Raw genomic sequence first — 18,483 nt, forward strand, 5'->3', positions numbered from 1 at the left:
GACGGAGCCTCCCTCTGTCATCCAGGCTGGAGTGCGGTGGCACGATCTTGGCTCACTGCAATCTCCACCTCCTGGGTTCAAGCGATTCTCCTGCCTCAGCCTCCTGAGTAGCTGGGATTACAAGCACACGCTAATTTTTGTATTTTTAGTAGAGACAAGGTTTCACCATGCTGGTCAGGCTGTTCTCGAACTCCTGACCTCTTGACCTGTCCGCCTTGGCCTCCCAAAGTGCTGGGATTACAGGCGTGAGCCACCGCGCCCAGCCAGGTTTAACATTTTTGAAGCTGTTCTCTGAAGATACTTACGGCAAGACTAGACATAATATAGAAGTTAATATTACGAGCTCTGGAGTCTTAGGTTTATTTCTTGACTTTGCCGCTTGTAACACCTTAGGCAACTTACATGTGTTAAGTCAGATAAAGCATATGAAAGCACAGTGCCTAGCATATAAGAGCACAAGAATGTTAGCTATTATTAGTGTGCCTGGTGCATGCTAATAATAACTAACATTATTAGCTATTATATGTTAACTATGGTAACTCTAGTTATTATATATAGTTAACTTTGTTCCATAAATGCTTTATTTGTAGTATAATTGTAATTATGTAAAAATACTAATTTTTTATTAGCAATAAAAATGAAGTATGCCAAAATATTAATTGTAATTAATACCAGTTAAGTAACTGGTGCCAGGAGAATTTTGAGTAATTTGTGTTAATTGTTTTTAATGTCTAATTTTTCTGTAATGGAAATATGTTTTATAATAGAAAAATATGGTAGACATTGTTGTGAAATGATTTTTGTTAAAATACACCGCCCCTCTTTTTTCATTACAGACAGAGAGTGCATGGGCTGAAGAATACTCTGAAAAGAAGAAAGGGTCTCACAAGCGCTCAGCATCTTGGGGCAGTACAGATCAACTTAAGGAGGTCAGAAAAATGTTTCTAAGATAGTGGGTGTGGAAATATGATCCTTTTGTTGGCTATTTCCTTGATATTATGGGCAGCAAGGATTTGTCATTTTCCATTGATTTCTTTTTTCTTTTTGGCCTCTGAAATAACAAAAACAATTATTGTGTTGATTTAATAAAGATTTCAATAGGGATATTTATATATTACTTACCTGATTATGTATGTTTGTCTTTTTTTAGGAGAATTCATACCTGTCTATTAACATCAGATTTAAAAATTGTAACAATACAACAAATTCACATTTATTCGTGTGTGTGTGTGTGTGTGTGTGTGTGTGTGTGTGTGTGTGTGTGTGTGTGTGTGTGTGTGTGTGACGGAGTCTCGCTCTGTTGCCCAGGCTGGAGTTCAGTGGTGCGATCTTGGCTCACTGCAGGCTCTGCCTCCCAGGCTCAAGCAATTCTTGTGCCTCAGCCTCCCAAGTACCTGGGACTGCAGTTGTATGCCACCATGGCCAGCTAATTTTTGTATTTTCAGTAGAGATGGGGTTTCATGATGTTGTCCAGGCTGGTCTCTAACTCCTGACCTCAAGCAGTCTGCCTGCCTTGGCCTCCCAAAGTGCTGGGATTACAGGCATGAGCCACCGCACCTGGCCACATTTATTATTTTTCTATATATGGTGGTGTTTCTGAAATACAGTACTCACTATAACCATGATGGTTATGGCTCCATGCTATGATTACCATTTTCTGTGCTGCTAATTAGTGACATTTTCATTTCACACATAATGTAGAAATGCAAAAACTCAGTCAAAGAATAAATAAGCTATTCATTGGAATTGCATTCGTTATTTAAAGATGATATCTGTGAATATATTTCATGACTTCAGTTGATTTTTAAATACTGTGTAATTTTTGGAACTGTTGAAAACTAGGTGTTCAATAAATCTAAATTGAAATAAAAGTTAACTTATGGTAAAGGCAATGAGAATGATTTTTTTTTTTAATTCTTCGTGAAAACTGTAATGTAATTTATTCTAAGTGCTGAAAACTTTATTTGTGTAGTACTTGGGAAGCTCGAAGGCTGAGAACAATGTTGGAACATATACACATACATGCATGTGTATATGTGTATAAAATTATGAACAAAAAAATGAGACTTTGTGATATGGTTCAAAAATTCAAAGGACTTATTAAGGGTAAGTTTTACTGGTTCTTATTAAGCAAGGATGTGTTTTTGTTTCATGTGGAAAACACTCTGGTGTACTTGCTATTTTTGCTTTCTCAGATTGCAAAATTACGCCAGCAGTTGCAGAGAAGTAAACACAGCAGTCGGCATCATCGAGATAAAGAAAGACAGTCTCCATTTCATGGCAACCATGCAGCTATTAACCAGTGTCAGGTAAGAGTACCAATACCACAAAATCCAGAAAAGGAATTGTTGTTTTTCTGGTGATTTGTTATTTCATTGGTAATTGTTTAGGACAAAAATGCTCAAAAACATATTTGAAACAGTGATTTAAATACTGAATCACAGTCTTTATAAGAAAACAGAATATTAAGTTGACAAAATGATATTTTCCTTTAGTGACCTAAGATACGACTTCTAGGACACATAGCTACTTATCTATTTTGGTTTACCATATTTTTGGCTTTATCAGTTCAATATTTTGGAGGCAGAATGACACAGAGAATTAAGCATTGGGTATGGAACAGGCCCTGGCTGAATAACTTATCCTTTCTAAGTCTCAGTTTCCTCATGTGAAGATGAGAATAATAATACCTGTCTCGGGCGGGGAACATCACACACCAGGGCCTGTTGTGGGCTGGGGCGATGGGAGAGGGATAGCATTAGAAGAAATACCTAATGTAAATGACGAGTTAATGGATACAGCAAACCAAAACGGCACATGGATACGTATGTAACAAACCTGCATGTTGTGCACATGTACCCTAGAATTTAAAGTATAATTTAAAAAAATGTAAAAAAAAAAATAGCTGTCTCATAGAAGTCTTTTGATACAGACAAACCTTTATCTGCTTTGATTTTTTAGTAGAACCCATGAACTGCTCTTGATGGCTCATCCATCCAAAGAACACTTTTTTTTACTGAATTGAAATTGGATGAGATCTCTTGGCAAGGAGAAAGCAAGTTCATTTCAGGTCCTTCAGGATCTTTCAAGTTCCAGAATTGAAGCTTTGGGAATGAGGAAGGCTAGATTGAATTTTCCATGTTAACAGTAAGGCAGCAGGGCCTGGAAGGTAGAGGGAAACTAGAAGGCTTAGTTCTGTGACTCTCAGGTTGTTTTATAATACTGGAGTTGGCAAACTGTGGCCCGGGAGCCAAGAATGTCCCACCATGTGTTTCTGTAAATAAGGTTTTATTAGAAAACAGTCACTCTCATTTTTTATGTATTGTCTATTGCTCCTTTTTGTGCCACAAAAATATACATTTGACTCTCTATTATCTTCAGGTTTTGCATTTATGGATTCAACCAACCATGGATCAAACATATTTTTGGAAAAATAGAATAGAGTATGTATAAATATAAATATATTTTAAAATAGAATTAAAAGTACAAATAAAAATACAGTATGACAACTATTTACATAGTATTTACATTGTATTAGGTATTATAAGTAATCTAGAGATTATTTAAAATATACAGGAGGATGTTCCTAAATCATAATGCACTTACCATGCCATTTTATATAAGGGACTTGAGTATCTGTGGATTTTGGTATTTGGAGGGGGGTCCTGTCCTGGAACCAGTCTTCTGAAATTGAGTAGTTGAAACAGAGACTGTCTGGTTCACGAAGCCAGAATACTTACTGTTTGGCCCTTTACAGAGAAGGCAGGCCAACCCCTTTTATAGTTTGGTAGTGTCTGATGTTTGTTAAATGTATAGATTGTTTGCAATGTAAAGTATGGGTAAAGGTATAGAATTTTTCAAACTGATTTTGCCCCAAAATATTAATACTCGGATCAGATTTGATTTCACAGGTTTATAGAGATTTTTTTTGTTTTGTTTTGAGACAGGGTCTTGCTCTGTCACCCAGGCTGGAGTGCAGCAGGGTGATCACAGCTCACTATAGCCTCGACTTCCTGGGTTTATGTGATCCTCCCACCTCAGCCTGCTGAGTAGATGAGACTACATATGTGCACCACCATGCCTGGCTAATATTTTTTATTTTTTATTTTTATTTTTGTAGAGATGGGGTCTATGTTGCCCAGGCTGGTCTCTAACTCCTGGCTTTGAGTGATTCTCCCACCTTAGCCTCTCAAAGTGTTGGAATTACAGGCATGAGCCACTGTGTCCAGCCAAATTTATAGTTCGATTATAATTTCCAGTAACTTTTTTCTATATTTGATATTTTAATTAAAAACACGGTTATACATTAGTATTCATGTATATTAAAAACCTGTACAAACTAGATTTATTTCTGGAGAAATAGAAATTTTAAATTGACAAAATAAGAAATGAAAAATTTGTAAAGACTAATAACTTTTGAATTTGGAATGTTAATTAAAACCCCAGTCTCACTCTTAAGAGGCTGAAGACCCAGATGATTTTACAGATGAATTTGCCAACCTTCCCCTTCCTCTCATTCATTCATAAATAAATGGTATGTGTTTCTAAAAAATAAGGCCACTTTTTACTCCCAGTCCATATTTTTACTCCAAGTAGAATAGGGATTAGGATGGAATTTTATTGAATTAAGTGTCTAGTTTTAGGACTTTAGAAGTTTCTGAAGTGATTATTTTTTAAACTTGTGTTAAAACCAACAATTTTAAAGTGGTTATTCAAATTTTCATTTTTTTCTTCTTGCAAGTTGAATTTATTTAATAAAGATTATTGGAATTTACTTGAAATTTATATTTAATTTAAAAACATTTCCTTGCAGAGAAGGTAAGGACAAGAAAATAGAGAAACTTGAAAAATAGTTCATCTAGTTTGAGTTTTGTACACTTGACACATCAAGCGTCTTAACTATTTCTCCCATTTTATTTAGTGTTATCAGCCAACCACAAGTCAGGCACATGTGCATCATGATAGTAATGACAGTAGTACTCATGTTTAGTTGAAACTCACGCTGGCCGGGTGCGGTGGCTCACGCCTGTAATCCCAGCATTTTGGAAGGCTGAGGTGGGTGGATCATCTGAGGTCAGGAGTTCGAGACTAGCCTGGCCAACATGGCGAAACCACATCTCTACTAAAAATACAAAAATTAGCGGGGCTGGCGGGTGCCTGTAACCCCAGCTACTTGAGAGGCTGAGGCAGGAGAATGGCTTGAACCCAGGAGGCGGAGGTTGCAGTGAGCAGAGATCGTGCCACTGCACTCCAGCCTGGGTGACAGAGTGAGACTCCATCTCAAAAAAAAAAAAATTAAAAAGAAACTCTTAGGCTGTAAACATGAAAATAATTTCTATTAAGTTATTGTTTTGGTGGGTTCTCTATCTAGTGGAGAAAAGTGCCACATGATACATGTGTACTTCTGAGGCCATTCATCAGCCCATACAATATTTATTAATCATTTTGGCCTGTGACTGTAGTACTCATTAGGGGATGTGGTGATAAAGAAATATTGTCTGCCCTCACCAGTTCTCATATTAAAGAGATACGAGTAAACAGTTAATTATAACACTGTATAATGAATGTGTTGATAGGGAGAATTCAGAATGCAACAGAAGATGTGTTTATTTGGAAAAGGATGGAGTCATCTAGAAAGACGTCTCAGAGAAAATGGTGTCTAGCTGATCCCTGAAAGATAAGTATGAGGTGGAAAAAGTCATGTCCCTAGATAGGAGTAGTGGTAAGAGATTAGGCAGGATAGAGAGGTAAATAGCAGCCAAACCTGAAAGTCTCCATGTTCACTTATTAAGACATTTAGACTTCTACCTAGGCTATTTTTTAAAATGCAGGATATGGATATGTGACTATTTTATAATGGTCATTATGGGGTCAGATATAGAACGAATTGGGAAGAGACAAGATTAGAAGTAGGGAAATAATTTAAGAATAGGATTTAGTGATCCAAGTAAGAAATGATGGCCTCTAGTAGGGTAGAAACTTTTAAACTGCTGAGGATGAACTTGAGTAATATTTAGAAGGTAAGAATTAATAGTTGAATTCTATTAAAAGGGTTTACTATGGTAAGCATTTGGATACATTATTGGCATTCAATCCTCATCTTTAAGGTGGGGTTTGTTAGTCTCTCCATTTTATAGACAAGAACATCAAGGCCCAGAGAGGTCAGGTATATTGTTTAAGGTCACACGAGACAGCCAGAATTCTAACCTAGGCATTCTAACCTCAGAGTCTGAGGTTTTTAAACTCTGTGCTAGCTGATGATTGACAATATTTGAGAAAAATAGAGATGAAAGTTAAGGATGATGTCAATTTTAACTTTTAAAATATGATTTAAGGCCGGCCGTGTTGGTTCACGCCTGTAATCCCAGCATTTTGGGAGGCCGAGGCGGGTGGGTTGCTTTAGCCCAGGAGTTCAAGACCAGCCTGGGCAACATGGCAAAACCCCCTCTCTACTAAAAACACAAAAATAAGCTAGGCGTGGTGCCGCGCGCCTATAATCCAAGCTACTCAGGAGGCTGAGGCACGAGAATAGCTTGAATCTGGGAGGCGGAGGTTGCAGTGAGCTGAGATTGCACCACTGCACTCCAGGCGGGGGAGATAGAGTTCTCTAAATAAACAAACAAACAATGAAAAAATAAAAAAATGAAATAGGATTTTAAAAGTTTATCTATCTACCTCAGCACCATGTATAAAAGTAACTCAAAATCGTCAAGGACCTAAATGTAAGAGCTAAACCTAACAGCTCTTAGAAGAAAATATAGTCATAACATTTGTGACATTGCGTTAGGCAACGGCTTCTTAGAAAGGACACTAAAAGCAAAAGCAAGAAAAGAAGAAGTAGATAAATTGTACTTTATCAAAATTAAAAACTTGTGATTCTAAGGGCATCATCAAGAATGTGAAAAGATAACCCACAGAATAGGATAACCCACAAATCATATATCTGATAAGGCATTTGTGTCTAAACTACATAAAGAACTCTTGCAACTCAATAACTCACAAATCATATATCTGATAAGGCATTTGTGTCTAAACTACGTAAAGAACTCTTGCAACTCAATAATTTTACAAAAACATTTAAAAATGGGCACAGGATCTGAACAGAGAGTTCTCCAAGGAAGATGTACAAATAGCCAATAAGCACATGAAAAAGATGCTCAATATAATTTGTCAATAGGGAAATGCAATTCAAAACTCCAGTGAAATACCAGTTCATATGCATTAGAATGCTGTAATTTAAAAGACAGATAATAAGTGTCAGGGGAGGATGTGGAGAAATTGGAATATATATATATATATAGAGAGAGAGAGAGAGAAGCTCCTTCTCAATTAAAAAAATATATAAACTTTTATTTATTTTTATTTTATTTTATTTATTTATTTTGGGATGGAGTCTCGCACTGTCGCCTGGACTGGAGTGCAGTGGTGCGACCTTGGATCATTGTAACCTCCGCCTCCCGGGTTCAAGCGATTCTCCTGCCTCAGCTTCCTGAGTAGCTGGGATTACAGGCACCTACCACCATGCCCGGCTAATTTTTTGAGTTTTTAGTAAATACAGGGTTTTACTGTGTTGGCCAGGCTGGTCTCGTACTCCTGACCTCGTGATCCTCCCGCCTCGGTCTTCCCAAGTGCTAGGATTACAGACGTGAGCCACTGCACCCAGCCAACTTTTTTTTGTTTGTTTGTTTGCGATGGAGTTTCACTCTTTATGCCCAGGCTAGAGTGCAATGGCATGATCTTGGCTCATTGCAATCTCCGCCTGCCAGGTTCAAGTGATTCTCCTGCCTCAGCCTCCTGAATAGCTGGGATTACAGGCGTGTGCTACCACGCCCAGCTAATTTTATATTTTCAGTAGAGACGGGGTTTTACCATGTTGGCTGGGTTGGCTGCAAACTCCTGACCTCAGGTGATCTGCCCGCCTCGGCCTCCCAAAGTACTGGGATTACAGGCATGAGCCACTGCACCCAGCCTATTTATTTTCCTTTTTTTTTTTTTCTATTTATAGTAGAGATGGTGTTTCACCTTGTTGGCCAGGCTGGTCTTGAACTCCTGGCCTCAGGTGATCCACCTGCCTCAGCTTTCCAAAGTGCCGGGATTACAGGCGTGAGCCACTGCACCTGGCTGGAACTTTGATATATTAATGGTAGGAATGTAAACAGTTGCTTTGGAGAATAATGTGGCAGTTCCTCAAAAAACTAAACGTGGAATTGCCAAATGGCCCGGCACTTCCTCTCCTAGGTATATACCCAAGAGAATTGAAAATATATGTCCACATAAAAACTTGTACATGTATGTCAATGGCAGCATTATTCATAATAGCCAAAATGTAGAAAAAACCCAATGTCTATCAGCTGATAAAAGGGTAAATAAAATGTGGTATATCCATATGATGGAATTTTATTTGATCATAAAAAAGAATGGAGTACCAGTACATGCGACAACATGCCTGAACCTTGAAAACGTGCCTGGCCAGGCACGGCGGCTTATGCCCGAAATACCAGCACTTTGGGAGGCCAAGTTGGGTGGATCACTTGAGGTGAGGAATTTGAAACCACCCTGGCCAACATAGTGAAACCCCATCTCTACTAAAAATAGAAAAAAATTAGCTGGGCATGGTGGCACATGCCTGTAGTCCCAGCTACTCGGGAGGCTGCGGCAGGAGAATCACCTGAACCTGGGCGGCAGAGGTTGTGGTGAGCTGAGATCGCGCCACTGCACTGCAGCCTGGGCGACAGAGCGAGACTCCATCTCAATAAGTAAGTAAGTAAATAAATAAATAAATAAAAGAAAACATGCTAGTAAAAAAAAAAAAAAAGACACAAAAGGGCACATAACATACGATTCCATTCTTAGGAAATACCCAAAATAGGCAAACCCATAGAGATAGAGAATAGACTGGTATCGGGGGAACCGCCCCCAATATTTCAACGTAGGTTCTATTTTCCCTAAGTGTCAGCTAGTCTGAGAAATAAAGAGATAGAGTACAAAGAGAGGAATTTTACAGCTGGGCCGCTGGGGGTGACATCACATATTGGTAGGTCTGTAATGTCTGCCTGAGCCGCAAAACCAGCAGGTTTTCATTAAGGACTTTAAAAGGGGAGGGGGTGTACGAACAGGGAGTAGGTCACAAAGATCACATGCTTTAAAGGGCAATAAAGATCACAAGGCAAAGGGCAAAGCAAAGATCACAAGGCAAAGGGCAAAATTAGAATTACTGATGAGGGTCTATGTTCAGCTGTGCACATATTGTCTTGATAAACGTCTTAAACAACAGAAAACAGGGTTCAAGAGCAGAGAACTGGTCTGACCTCAAATTTACCAGGACGGGATCTTTTCCCCACCCTAGTAAGCCTGAGGGTACTACAGGAGACCAGGGCATATTTCAGTCGTTATCTCAACCGCATAAGACAGACACTCCCAGAGCGGCCGTGTATAGACCTCCCCCCAGGAATGTATTCCTTCCCCAGGGTATTAATTATTAATATTCCTTGCTGGGAAAAGAGTTCAGTGAGATCTCTCCTACTTGCACGTCCATTTATAGGCTCTCTGTAAGAAGAAAAATATGGCTCTATTCTGCCCAACCCTGCAGGCAGTCAGACCTTTGGTTGTCTTTCCTTGTTCCCTAAAATCGCTGTTAATTCTGTTCGTTTTCAAGGTGCACTGATTTCATATTGTTCACCCATGTTTTACAATCAGATTTCATATTGTTCAAACACACATGTTCTACAATCAATTTGTACAATAGTGTTCCTGAGGTGATGTACATTCTCAGCTTACAAAGATAACAGGATTAAGAGATTAAAGTAAAAACAGGCATAAGAAATTATAAGAGTATTATTTGGGAACTGATAAATGTCCATGAAATCTTCACAATTTATGTTCAGAGATTGCAGTAAAGACAGGCATAAGAAATGACAAAAGTATTAATTTTGGGAACCGATAAATGTCCGTGAAATCTTCACAATTTATGTTCCTTTGCTGCGGCTCCAGCCAGTCCCTCTGTTCGGGATCCCTGACTTCCCACAGCAGACTGGTGGTTGAGTAGGGCTGGGAAAGTTGGGGAGAAATGATGAATGACTGCTAATGAGGGGCTGCTTTTGGTATGATTTGAAAATAGATTGCAGTGATGGTCACACAACTCTGTTCAATACCATTAAAAAACCAAAGTTAGCGGGGTGTATGGTACCCATTGTAGTCCCAGCTACTAGGGAGGCTGAGGTGGGGGGATTACTTGAGCCCAGGAGTTCAAGACCAGCCTGGGCAACATAATGAGACCCTGTCTCTTAAAAACAGCAACAACAAAAAACTCATAGTTGTACAGTTTAAATGAGTGAATTGTATGGTATTATACATTATATTCTAGTAAAGCTTTTAAAGAAATGTCAACCAACATGAAAAACATAAATATATAAAATACGAATACAGTTGTCTAGAAATAGTAAATTAGATGCTTAAAAAGAACCAAAAAAGTAAACAGGGAGGTTATTTAACAGTGCACTCTGAGGTCAGACTGTTTGGCTTGAAGTCTTGAGTCCTGCTGCCTGCTAGAGGTGTGAAGTTCCTCAGTTTCTCTGCATAGTAATATTACCTGTTCGTTATGTTGTCCAGAGGCTTAAATGGGATAAAATGTTATAAAACTCTTTATGCAATTCTAAGTACATAGTAATTTCTCAGTATCTTAGGCCATTTGAGGGAGCACCTAAATGTAAAAGACGTAAATAGACTTGGTTTCCTTGCCAATTTCTTGTTAAACTTTTTAAAGCTTTTATTATTACAAAAGTACTCACAAGCTCATTATAGAAATTTTAGAAGCTAAGAAAAGTCGAATAGAAAAATTATCTCTAAAGAATTTTTTTAATGAAATAGGAAAATTTCCAAAGGAGAGCTGTATTTCTGTATCTCTCTCCCCTATTGCTGACATTTTTTTCTTTTAAGTGTTTTATTCTTTGCATTCCTCATTGAGAGCATATCATATGTTAGATTACACTGCCTTTTTGTATTTAACATGGAACATTGTGAGTATTACAAATGCTTCATTTTTGCTGTCTTAGATTCTGTAGAACATTTTCCTAGTTACGGTTATTTAGTTGGGTCCATTTTGTGTGTGTGTGGACTTAAAGCTTTTTCAGTATTTATTCTTTTCTCAAGATAGGTTTTTATATTATTTGATTAGGAAGCTTGAGTATTTGGGAGATTCTTTGTGTGTTTTTCTGAGACATTTTACAAGTTATTACAGTATTTTGTTTCGATTTCACGATATGCAGAAGATGATTTTTACTAGGAAATTAATCTCTTAACATTGAAGGGACAGTATTGCTGTTAGGATAGTGGTGTAGTCTACAGCTACTAGTTAACAAAAGATAGTTTTTCTTGGGCTTACAGTTAGAAAAGAATTCTCACATACTTTTCTGCATGTTTTTTTCCCCTGGAAATTCAGGGGAGATTATTCATTAGGAAGAATAAATACTGCCAGGTTTCTTAGAGCTAGAGTCTTTCACATTTCAAAGGTTTCCCCAAATGACAAAACCGTCAGATGTTTAAATGAAATTGTCTCATTAGAAAATATAGCCAACACATTTCAGAATTATTTGATTGAGTGTTAGAGTCTGATGTTAGTAACAAGAGTGGGAGATGCCAGCATCTTCACAGTCACATAAACTAATTTTGAGGTAAGAATTTTATTTTTTTATTATTTTTTGCAGTAGTTATGTTTTTTTATACTTTAAGTTTTAGGGTACATGTGCACAACGTGCAGGTTTGTTACATATATATACATGTGCCATGTTGGTGTGCTGCACCCATTAACTCATCATTTAACATTAGATATATCTCCTAATGCTATCCCTCCCCCCGAGGTAAGAATTTTAAAAGTGTGTAGGTGTTTTGTGGCTGTTACTATAGCCTCAAGCAAGAAAGCCCTCCCATAGGATTTTCTTATTTCTTCATCTGGGCTGAAGACACGTACTAGCCTAGGAGGGTTTGAGAGCCAAGAGACAGTGAGGTAGAAAAAGAAACTTACTTTTCTCTGAGGAATGGAAGGTGCATTGTAATTTGAAAATGAAAATTACTGCCCTACACTAAAATCTTGGGATGTCAGTCCAAAACAGAGCATGAATGTTATTTAATTTTTAAAAGTTTTTTGCCGTTTCAAAATTGAGAGAATAGGTACTTTTGCTGTGACCTTTATTACAGAATATAACTGCAGCTTGGAAGAGCTGTAAAGGTAGGTACCAGATGAGAGGACAGTGATTGCTGGAGGACAGAAATGAAGTAACAGTGACAGGATATTAAGAATGAAGGCCACATGGTGGTCTGGAGTCAAAAGCCCTTAAGATTGGAAAGCTTTTTTTCAGGTGCTTACTAATTTTTTTACCATTCTAAACAAGTTTTTGGCTGGGCGCAGGGCAGTGGCTTAAGCCTATAATCCCAGCACTTTGGGAGTTCGACGTAGATGGATCACTTGAGCCCAGGAGTTTGAGACCAGCCTGGGCAACCTGGTGAAACCCTGTCTCATCAAAATATACAAAAAATTAGCCAGGTGTGGTGGCACATACCTGTAGTCCCAGCTACACAGGAGGTTGAGGTGGGAGAATCACCTGAGCCAGGGAAGTCAAGGCTGCAGTGAGCCGTTATTGCCCCTACCGCACTCCAGCCTGGACGACAGAGGGAGACCCTGCTTTAGTCCATCAATCAACAATCAGCCAATCATCAGTTTTCACCTCCCTTTGGTTGTATTAGGGTTTCTGGCTCATTTTTCTCTCATGAAACTCTGTTGAATTCCTGTATAGACCTTTCTCCATCCTACTTGCCTATCAAAGCATATTTTCATAAAAAAAAATTAATGCTATATCTCTCTCCCCTACTCAGCTACTGCTTATCACCAGTGTACCACAGATGAGCCAATGCTAGGCTGCTGACGGGGCTTGTGGGAAGTGAGGGAAGTTGTTGGCTTTTAGCATTAAGATGAAAGGAGTCAAAAACAGCAACTCTAAAAGACAGGAAGCTGACTGGGCTAGTCAGTTGACTTCATCTATAACAGGTACACCTAACTTTTAAGGTATACCTAAGTCATACGTGGACTGAATTTAAAAAAAAAAATTCTTCCCACATTTTATTATTTACTTCAGCATGTAACTGTCTCTAGGAAAGGACCTAAAGAGACAATATTAGGCAGGTAAAGATATGACCCTGTCATCTTTTTCCTCTATTTTTTTCAATTATTGTATAATAAAATGGACATTTTTGATTGTACAATTTTATGAATTTTAACATATATGTAGATTATACCACCACCACTATAGTCAAGATAAAACATTCCCTCATTCTTTTCCTTTGTATACATACTTCCCCCATCCCTAATCTCTTGCAAGCACTGCTCTGTTCTCCATCACTCTAACCCTATCTTTTTGGGAATGTCATATAAATGGAATCATACAGTATGTAATCGTTTGAGACTGTCTTCTTTCACTCAACGATAGTGCCCTTGCATTTCCTCTAAGTAGTTGTGTGTATCAATAGTTTAACTTTTTTTTGAGACAGAGTCTCGCTCTGTAGTCTAGACTGGAGTGCAGTGGCGTGATCTTGGCTCACAGCAGCCTCTGCCTCTTGGGTTCAAGCGATTTTCCCACCTCAGCCTCCCGAGTGGCTGGTACTACAGGCACACACCACCATGCCCAGCTAATTTTTGTATTTTTCGTAGAGACAGGGTTTCACTGTGTTGGCCAGGCTGGTCTTGAACTGTTGACCTCAGGTGATCTGACCACCTCGACCTCCCAAAGTGCTGGGATTACAGGCATGAACCACCGTGCCCGGCCAGTTTATTCCTTTTAGTTGCTAAATAGTATTCCATTACATGGATTTCCCACAATGTAGCTATTGATATTAAATTCTTGTTGAAGGACATCTCATCTTGATTTTAATTTGCATTACCCTAATGAACATCTTTTCATATGGTTATTTGCCATCTGTGTATCCTGTTTGGTGAAGTGTCTATTCAAATCATTTGCCTATTTTCAAATGTGGTTGGTTGTTGTTATTAGTTTTGAGAGCTTATTAGACATTCTGGATAAAAGTCCTTTGTTGGGTAAGTTACAGATACTTTTTCCCAGTCTCAACTTGTCTTTTGTTCTCTTACTGTCTTTCACAGAGCAAACATAAACACATTTTTTTGGCAATATATTATTATTTTCTTTTATGGGGATTACTTTTGGTGTCATATCTAAGGTAGTCTTTAAAGAAACAACTTTCAGACTTGAATCAGAACAACCTACTTATAATTATCACAGAAGATCACAAGACTTCATTTTTCTGTCAACTCAAGTTTGTGGAAGTGAGGACATCTTTAAGGGAAATGGAGAATTTATTAAAAAAAAGACATCAGTTCAGACTGTCTTAAATAAATATATTTCTGAATTATCTAAGATTACTGAAGTACTCATTTTAGAAAATTTCTGATTATCAAAGTATAGGAAACTACTTTTAGAAGAATTGAAAATTTCAAAAGATAAAAATTAAGAATCACATACTCTCACTGTATAGGGATAACTTTTCAATATTTGGGGGCATTTTAAATTTGGTAGGATGTAAGTTTAGTCCTGATTCTGTGACCCTAAATTATTAGCTTCTCAGAGTCTCATTTTTTCAATGTAAAATGGGGGTAGTAACTGCCTATTTTTATAGAGAGAGCTTTTGTAAAAGTAAATAAAATAATGTATATAAACTGCTTAGAGCAATGCCTAGCACATATTAAGTGCTTAATAAGTGCTACTTACTCTATAAAACAAAATGGAGCTTCAGTCTTTTTATAAAACCTTATGTCGGCCAGGTGTGGTGGCTCACGCCTGTAATCCCAGCACTTTGGTAGGCTGAGGTGGGTGGGACACTTGAGGTCAGGAGTTTGAGACCAGCCTAGCCAGTATGGTAAAACCTTGTCTATATTAACAATACAAAAATTAGCCAGGCATGTTAGCACATACCAGTAATCCCAGCTACTCAGGAAGCTGAGGCAGGAGAATTGCTTGAACCCAGGAGGTGGAGGTTGCAGTGAGCTGAGATCTTGCTGCTGCACTCCAGCCTGGACGACAGAGTGAGACTCTTGTCTCAAAACAACAACAACAAAAATCCCCATATGTTCTGTTGTTTTCTTTGTCCGTAACTTTGAATGTTAATATGTTGTTAACATTGTTGAGATTGTCCAAAGCATCATTTTTAATGGTCCCGTGGTATATCATATTATGGATATTCTATGCTTTTCTATGCCTGCTTTCTTCCTTTCCTTTTCGTTTTCCCTTTTCCTTCCCTTTCCCTTTCCATCTGTCTTTCTGTCTGTCTTCCTGTCTGTCTGTCCGTCCTTCCTCCCCTCCCCTCCCCTCCCCTCCCTCCCTCCCTCGGTCCCTCCCTTCCTTCCTAGGGTCTCACTCTGTCACCCAGGCTAGAATGGAGTGACCATGTCACCGCAGCCTCAACCTCCTGGGCTCAAGTGATCCTCCCACTTCAGCTTCCTAAGAAGCTGGGACTACAGGCGTGTGCCACCATGCCAGGCTGATATTTAAAATTTTTTATAGAGACTGTGTCTCCCTGTGTTGCCCAGCCTGGTCTCGAAGTCTGGTCCTTAAGCAATCCTCCCTTGGACTCAGCCTCCCAAAGTCCTGGAATTACAGGTGTGAACCACTGTGTCTGGCCTCTCTATTGTTAATTGTTGTTATTTTTCCATTTTTCATTAATATATACCATTGAGATGAACAATGAAAAATGTGTCATGTCCAAATTGTTTTTCAGATTAAAAGACAGCAAATTTAAAATTAAGTATTTAGGTTGGGCATGGTGGCTCATACCTGTAATCTCAGCACTTTGGGAGGCCGAGGTGGGTGGATCACTTGAGGTCAGGAGTTTGAGACCATCCTGGCTAACACGGTGAAACCCTGTCTCTACTAAAAATATAAAAAATTAGCCAGGCGTGGTGGCGGGCGCCTGTAGTCCCAGCTACTTCGGAGGCTGAGGCAGGAGAATGGCATGCACCCAGGAGGCGGAGCTTGCAGTGAGCCAAGATTGCATCACTGCACTCCAGCCTGGAGGACAGAGCAAGACTTCATCTCAAAAAAAAAAAAAAAAAAAAAAAAAAAAAAAAAAAAAATCCCCAAATTAGCCGAGTGTGGTGGCAAACACCTTTAATCCCAGCTACTCGGGAGGGTGAGGCATGAGAATCACTTGAACCTGTGAGTCGGAGGTTGCAGTGAGCCAAGATCACACTACAGCACTTCAGGCTGGGCAACAGAACGAGACTCTGCCTCAAAAAAAAAAAAAAAAAAGTATTTAATTTTTATCATGACTAACACTTCAGTAATAAAAGATCTAATATGGCACTTTTTAATATATAGTTATTGAATTCTAGAATATAGTGGTTGCTTTGCATTATTACTGTATATAGTGTATTTGTGCTTATTTTATAGTTTATGGAGCAAAATTTAGTATATTAAGCCATTTTTGCATCTTAACCAGCTGCTGCCTAATTATTACAGGAAAATAGTGTGGAAGTTCAGCTATTCTAAATCTAAAATAATTGGTTTTGGTACATATTCTCTAACCTTTAGATGATCTGTAGCTATTGAGCCATATATGACATTCTTTTACCTTGCAGTGAATTTCATAGCTTGTTCCTATTGGGGAAGTTGTACATGGAAGTCATATTGCTTGAAGGTAGATAATTTAATGGCTATGGAGGTCATTTGACTGTACCTACTTTAAAATTTCTCTAGTTACAAAAGGAATCATATGATTATCTACATTGATACAAAAAAAAAAAAAAGCCCTTGGGAAATGTCCATGTATGTAGAAATACTCAAGAACATTAAAATAAGGAAAACTTTCTTAATATGATCACACACATACACACACTTCTCTTTACCTTAAGATCCCATGCTATTTAATGGGGAAACATGAGAGATACTTCCACTAGGATGAGGAACAAGGCAAGGATTCTTACCATCCCTACTTCTGTTTACATTGTACTAGTGGTATTAACTAATACAGTTAGAAAAGAGAAGTCAGTTAGAGCCATTAGAATTGGTGATGAAGGCCAGGCGCGGTGGCTCATGCCTTAATCCCAGCACTTTGGGAGGCCAAGGCAGGCGGATCACGAGGTCAGGAGATCAAGACCATCCTGGTCAACATGGTGAAACCCCATCTCTACTAAAATACAAAGGATTAGCCAGGAGTGGTGGTGCGTACCTGTAGTCCCAGCTACTCAGAAGTCTGAGGCAGGGGAATCACTGAACCCGGGAGGTGGAGGTTGCAGTGAGCCAGATCATGCCACTGCACTCTAGCCTGGTGACAGAGCAAGACTCTGTCTCAAAAAAAAAAAAAAAAAAAAAAAAGAATTGGTGATGAAGAAATAAAACTCCCTTTCAGATAATATGATAGTATATCTAGTATATCTGGAAAACCTCCGAGAATCAATAAAACCAATGAAAAAAAATTTTTTTTTTTGAGACGGAGTCTTGCTCTGTTGCCCATGCTGGAGTGCAGTGGCGCGATCTCGGCTTACTGCAAGCTCCGCCTCCTGGGTTGATGCCATTCTCCTGCCTCAGCCTCCCAAGTAGCTGGGACTACAGATGCCCGCCACCTCGCCTGACTGATTTTTTGTATTTTTAGTAGAGACGGGGTTTCACCGTGTTAGCCAGGATGGTCTCGATCTCCTGACCTCGTGATCCACCTGCCTCGGCCTCCCAACCTGGGATTACAGGCTTGAGCCACTGCGCCTGGCCAATGAAAATTTTTGTATGACTGCAGTCCATAGCATTAACAAGCTAAAATCAATACCATTCATATATACAAACAGCAACCAGCTAGAAGACGTAATGGAAAATAAATTCCAATTTACAGTAGCAGCAAAAACAACTAAATACTTAAGAATGAAATTAATAAGTACTACACAATCTACATGGGGAAAATTAAAAACACTTCTGAAAGATACAAAGCAGACCTGTACAAATGTAAAATGTGTTACTCTTGGATAGGATGAGTTAATATAATACTTTCTAATTTAATTCATAAATTTAACACAATCCCAATAAAAATATCAGTAAGCTTTTTTACAGCATTAGAAAAGTTGCTACTAATAGAACTTGCTACGTAAAGCTCATAGAGAAAAGTAAATATGTGAGTATAACCAGCAAAGCTGTGAAAAGGAAAAACTATGAGGGCAGCTAGCCTTACCAGATGTCAAAACATACTATAAAGCCTTTACAAGTAAAGCAATGTGCTACTGGTACATGAATTGACAAACTGATCAGAGGAATAGACTAGAAAGCCCAAAAATTGACTCAAGTACATACAGAAATTTACTGTATGGTAAAGGCATCTCAAATCACTGGTCAGAGATGAACTTTTGAATTACTAGCACTGGGACAAGTCGTAGCCATTTATAAAAAGAATGAGACCACACCATATACAAAAACAACCTCTAAATGGATTAAGGATCTAAAT

General features: G+C 38.5%; 1 protein-coding gene across 1 annotated transcript in view; it reads left to right on the forward strand.

The window, feature by feature from the left end:
- FAM117B (family with sequence similarity 117 member B) overlaps positions 1 to 18,483 on the forward strand; it is a 134,711-nt gene that overhangs the window by 88,777 nt on the left and 27,451 nt on the right. Inside the window, exons 3-4 of the mRNA XM_031008836.3 lie at positions 837 to 929; positions 2,196 to 2,309. Of these exons, the coding sequence (XP_030864696.1) occupies positions 837 to 929; positions 2,196 to 2,309 (207 nt within the window). The remainder of the gene's footprint in view (positions 1 to 836; positions 930 to 2,195; positions 2,310 to 18,483) is intronic.

Source organism: Gorilla gorilla, chromosome 11, assembly GCF_029281585.2.
Source record: "Gorilla gorilla gorilla isolate KB3781 chromosome 11, NHGRI_mGorGor1-v2.1_pri, whole genome shotgun sequence".
NCBI lineage: Eukaryota > Metazoa > Chordata > Mammalia > Primates > Hominidae > Gorilla > Gorilla gorilla.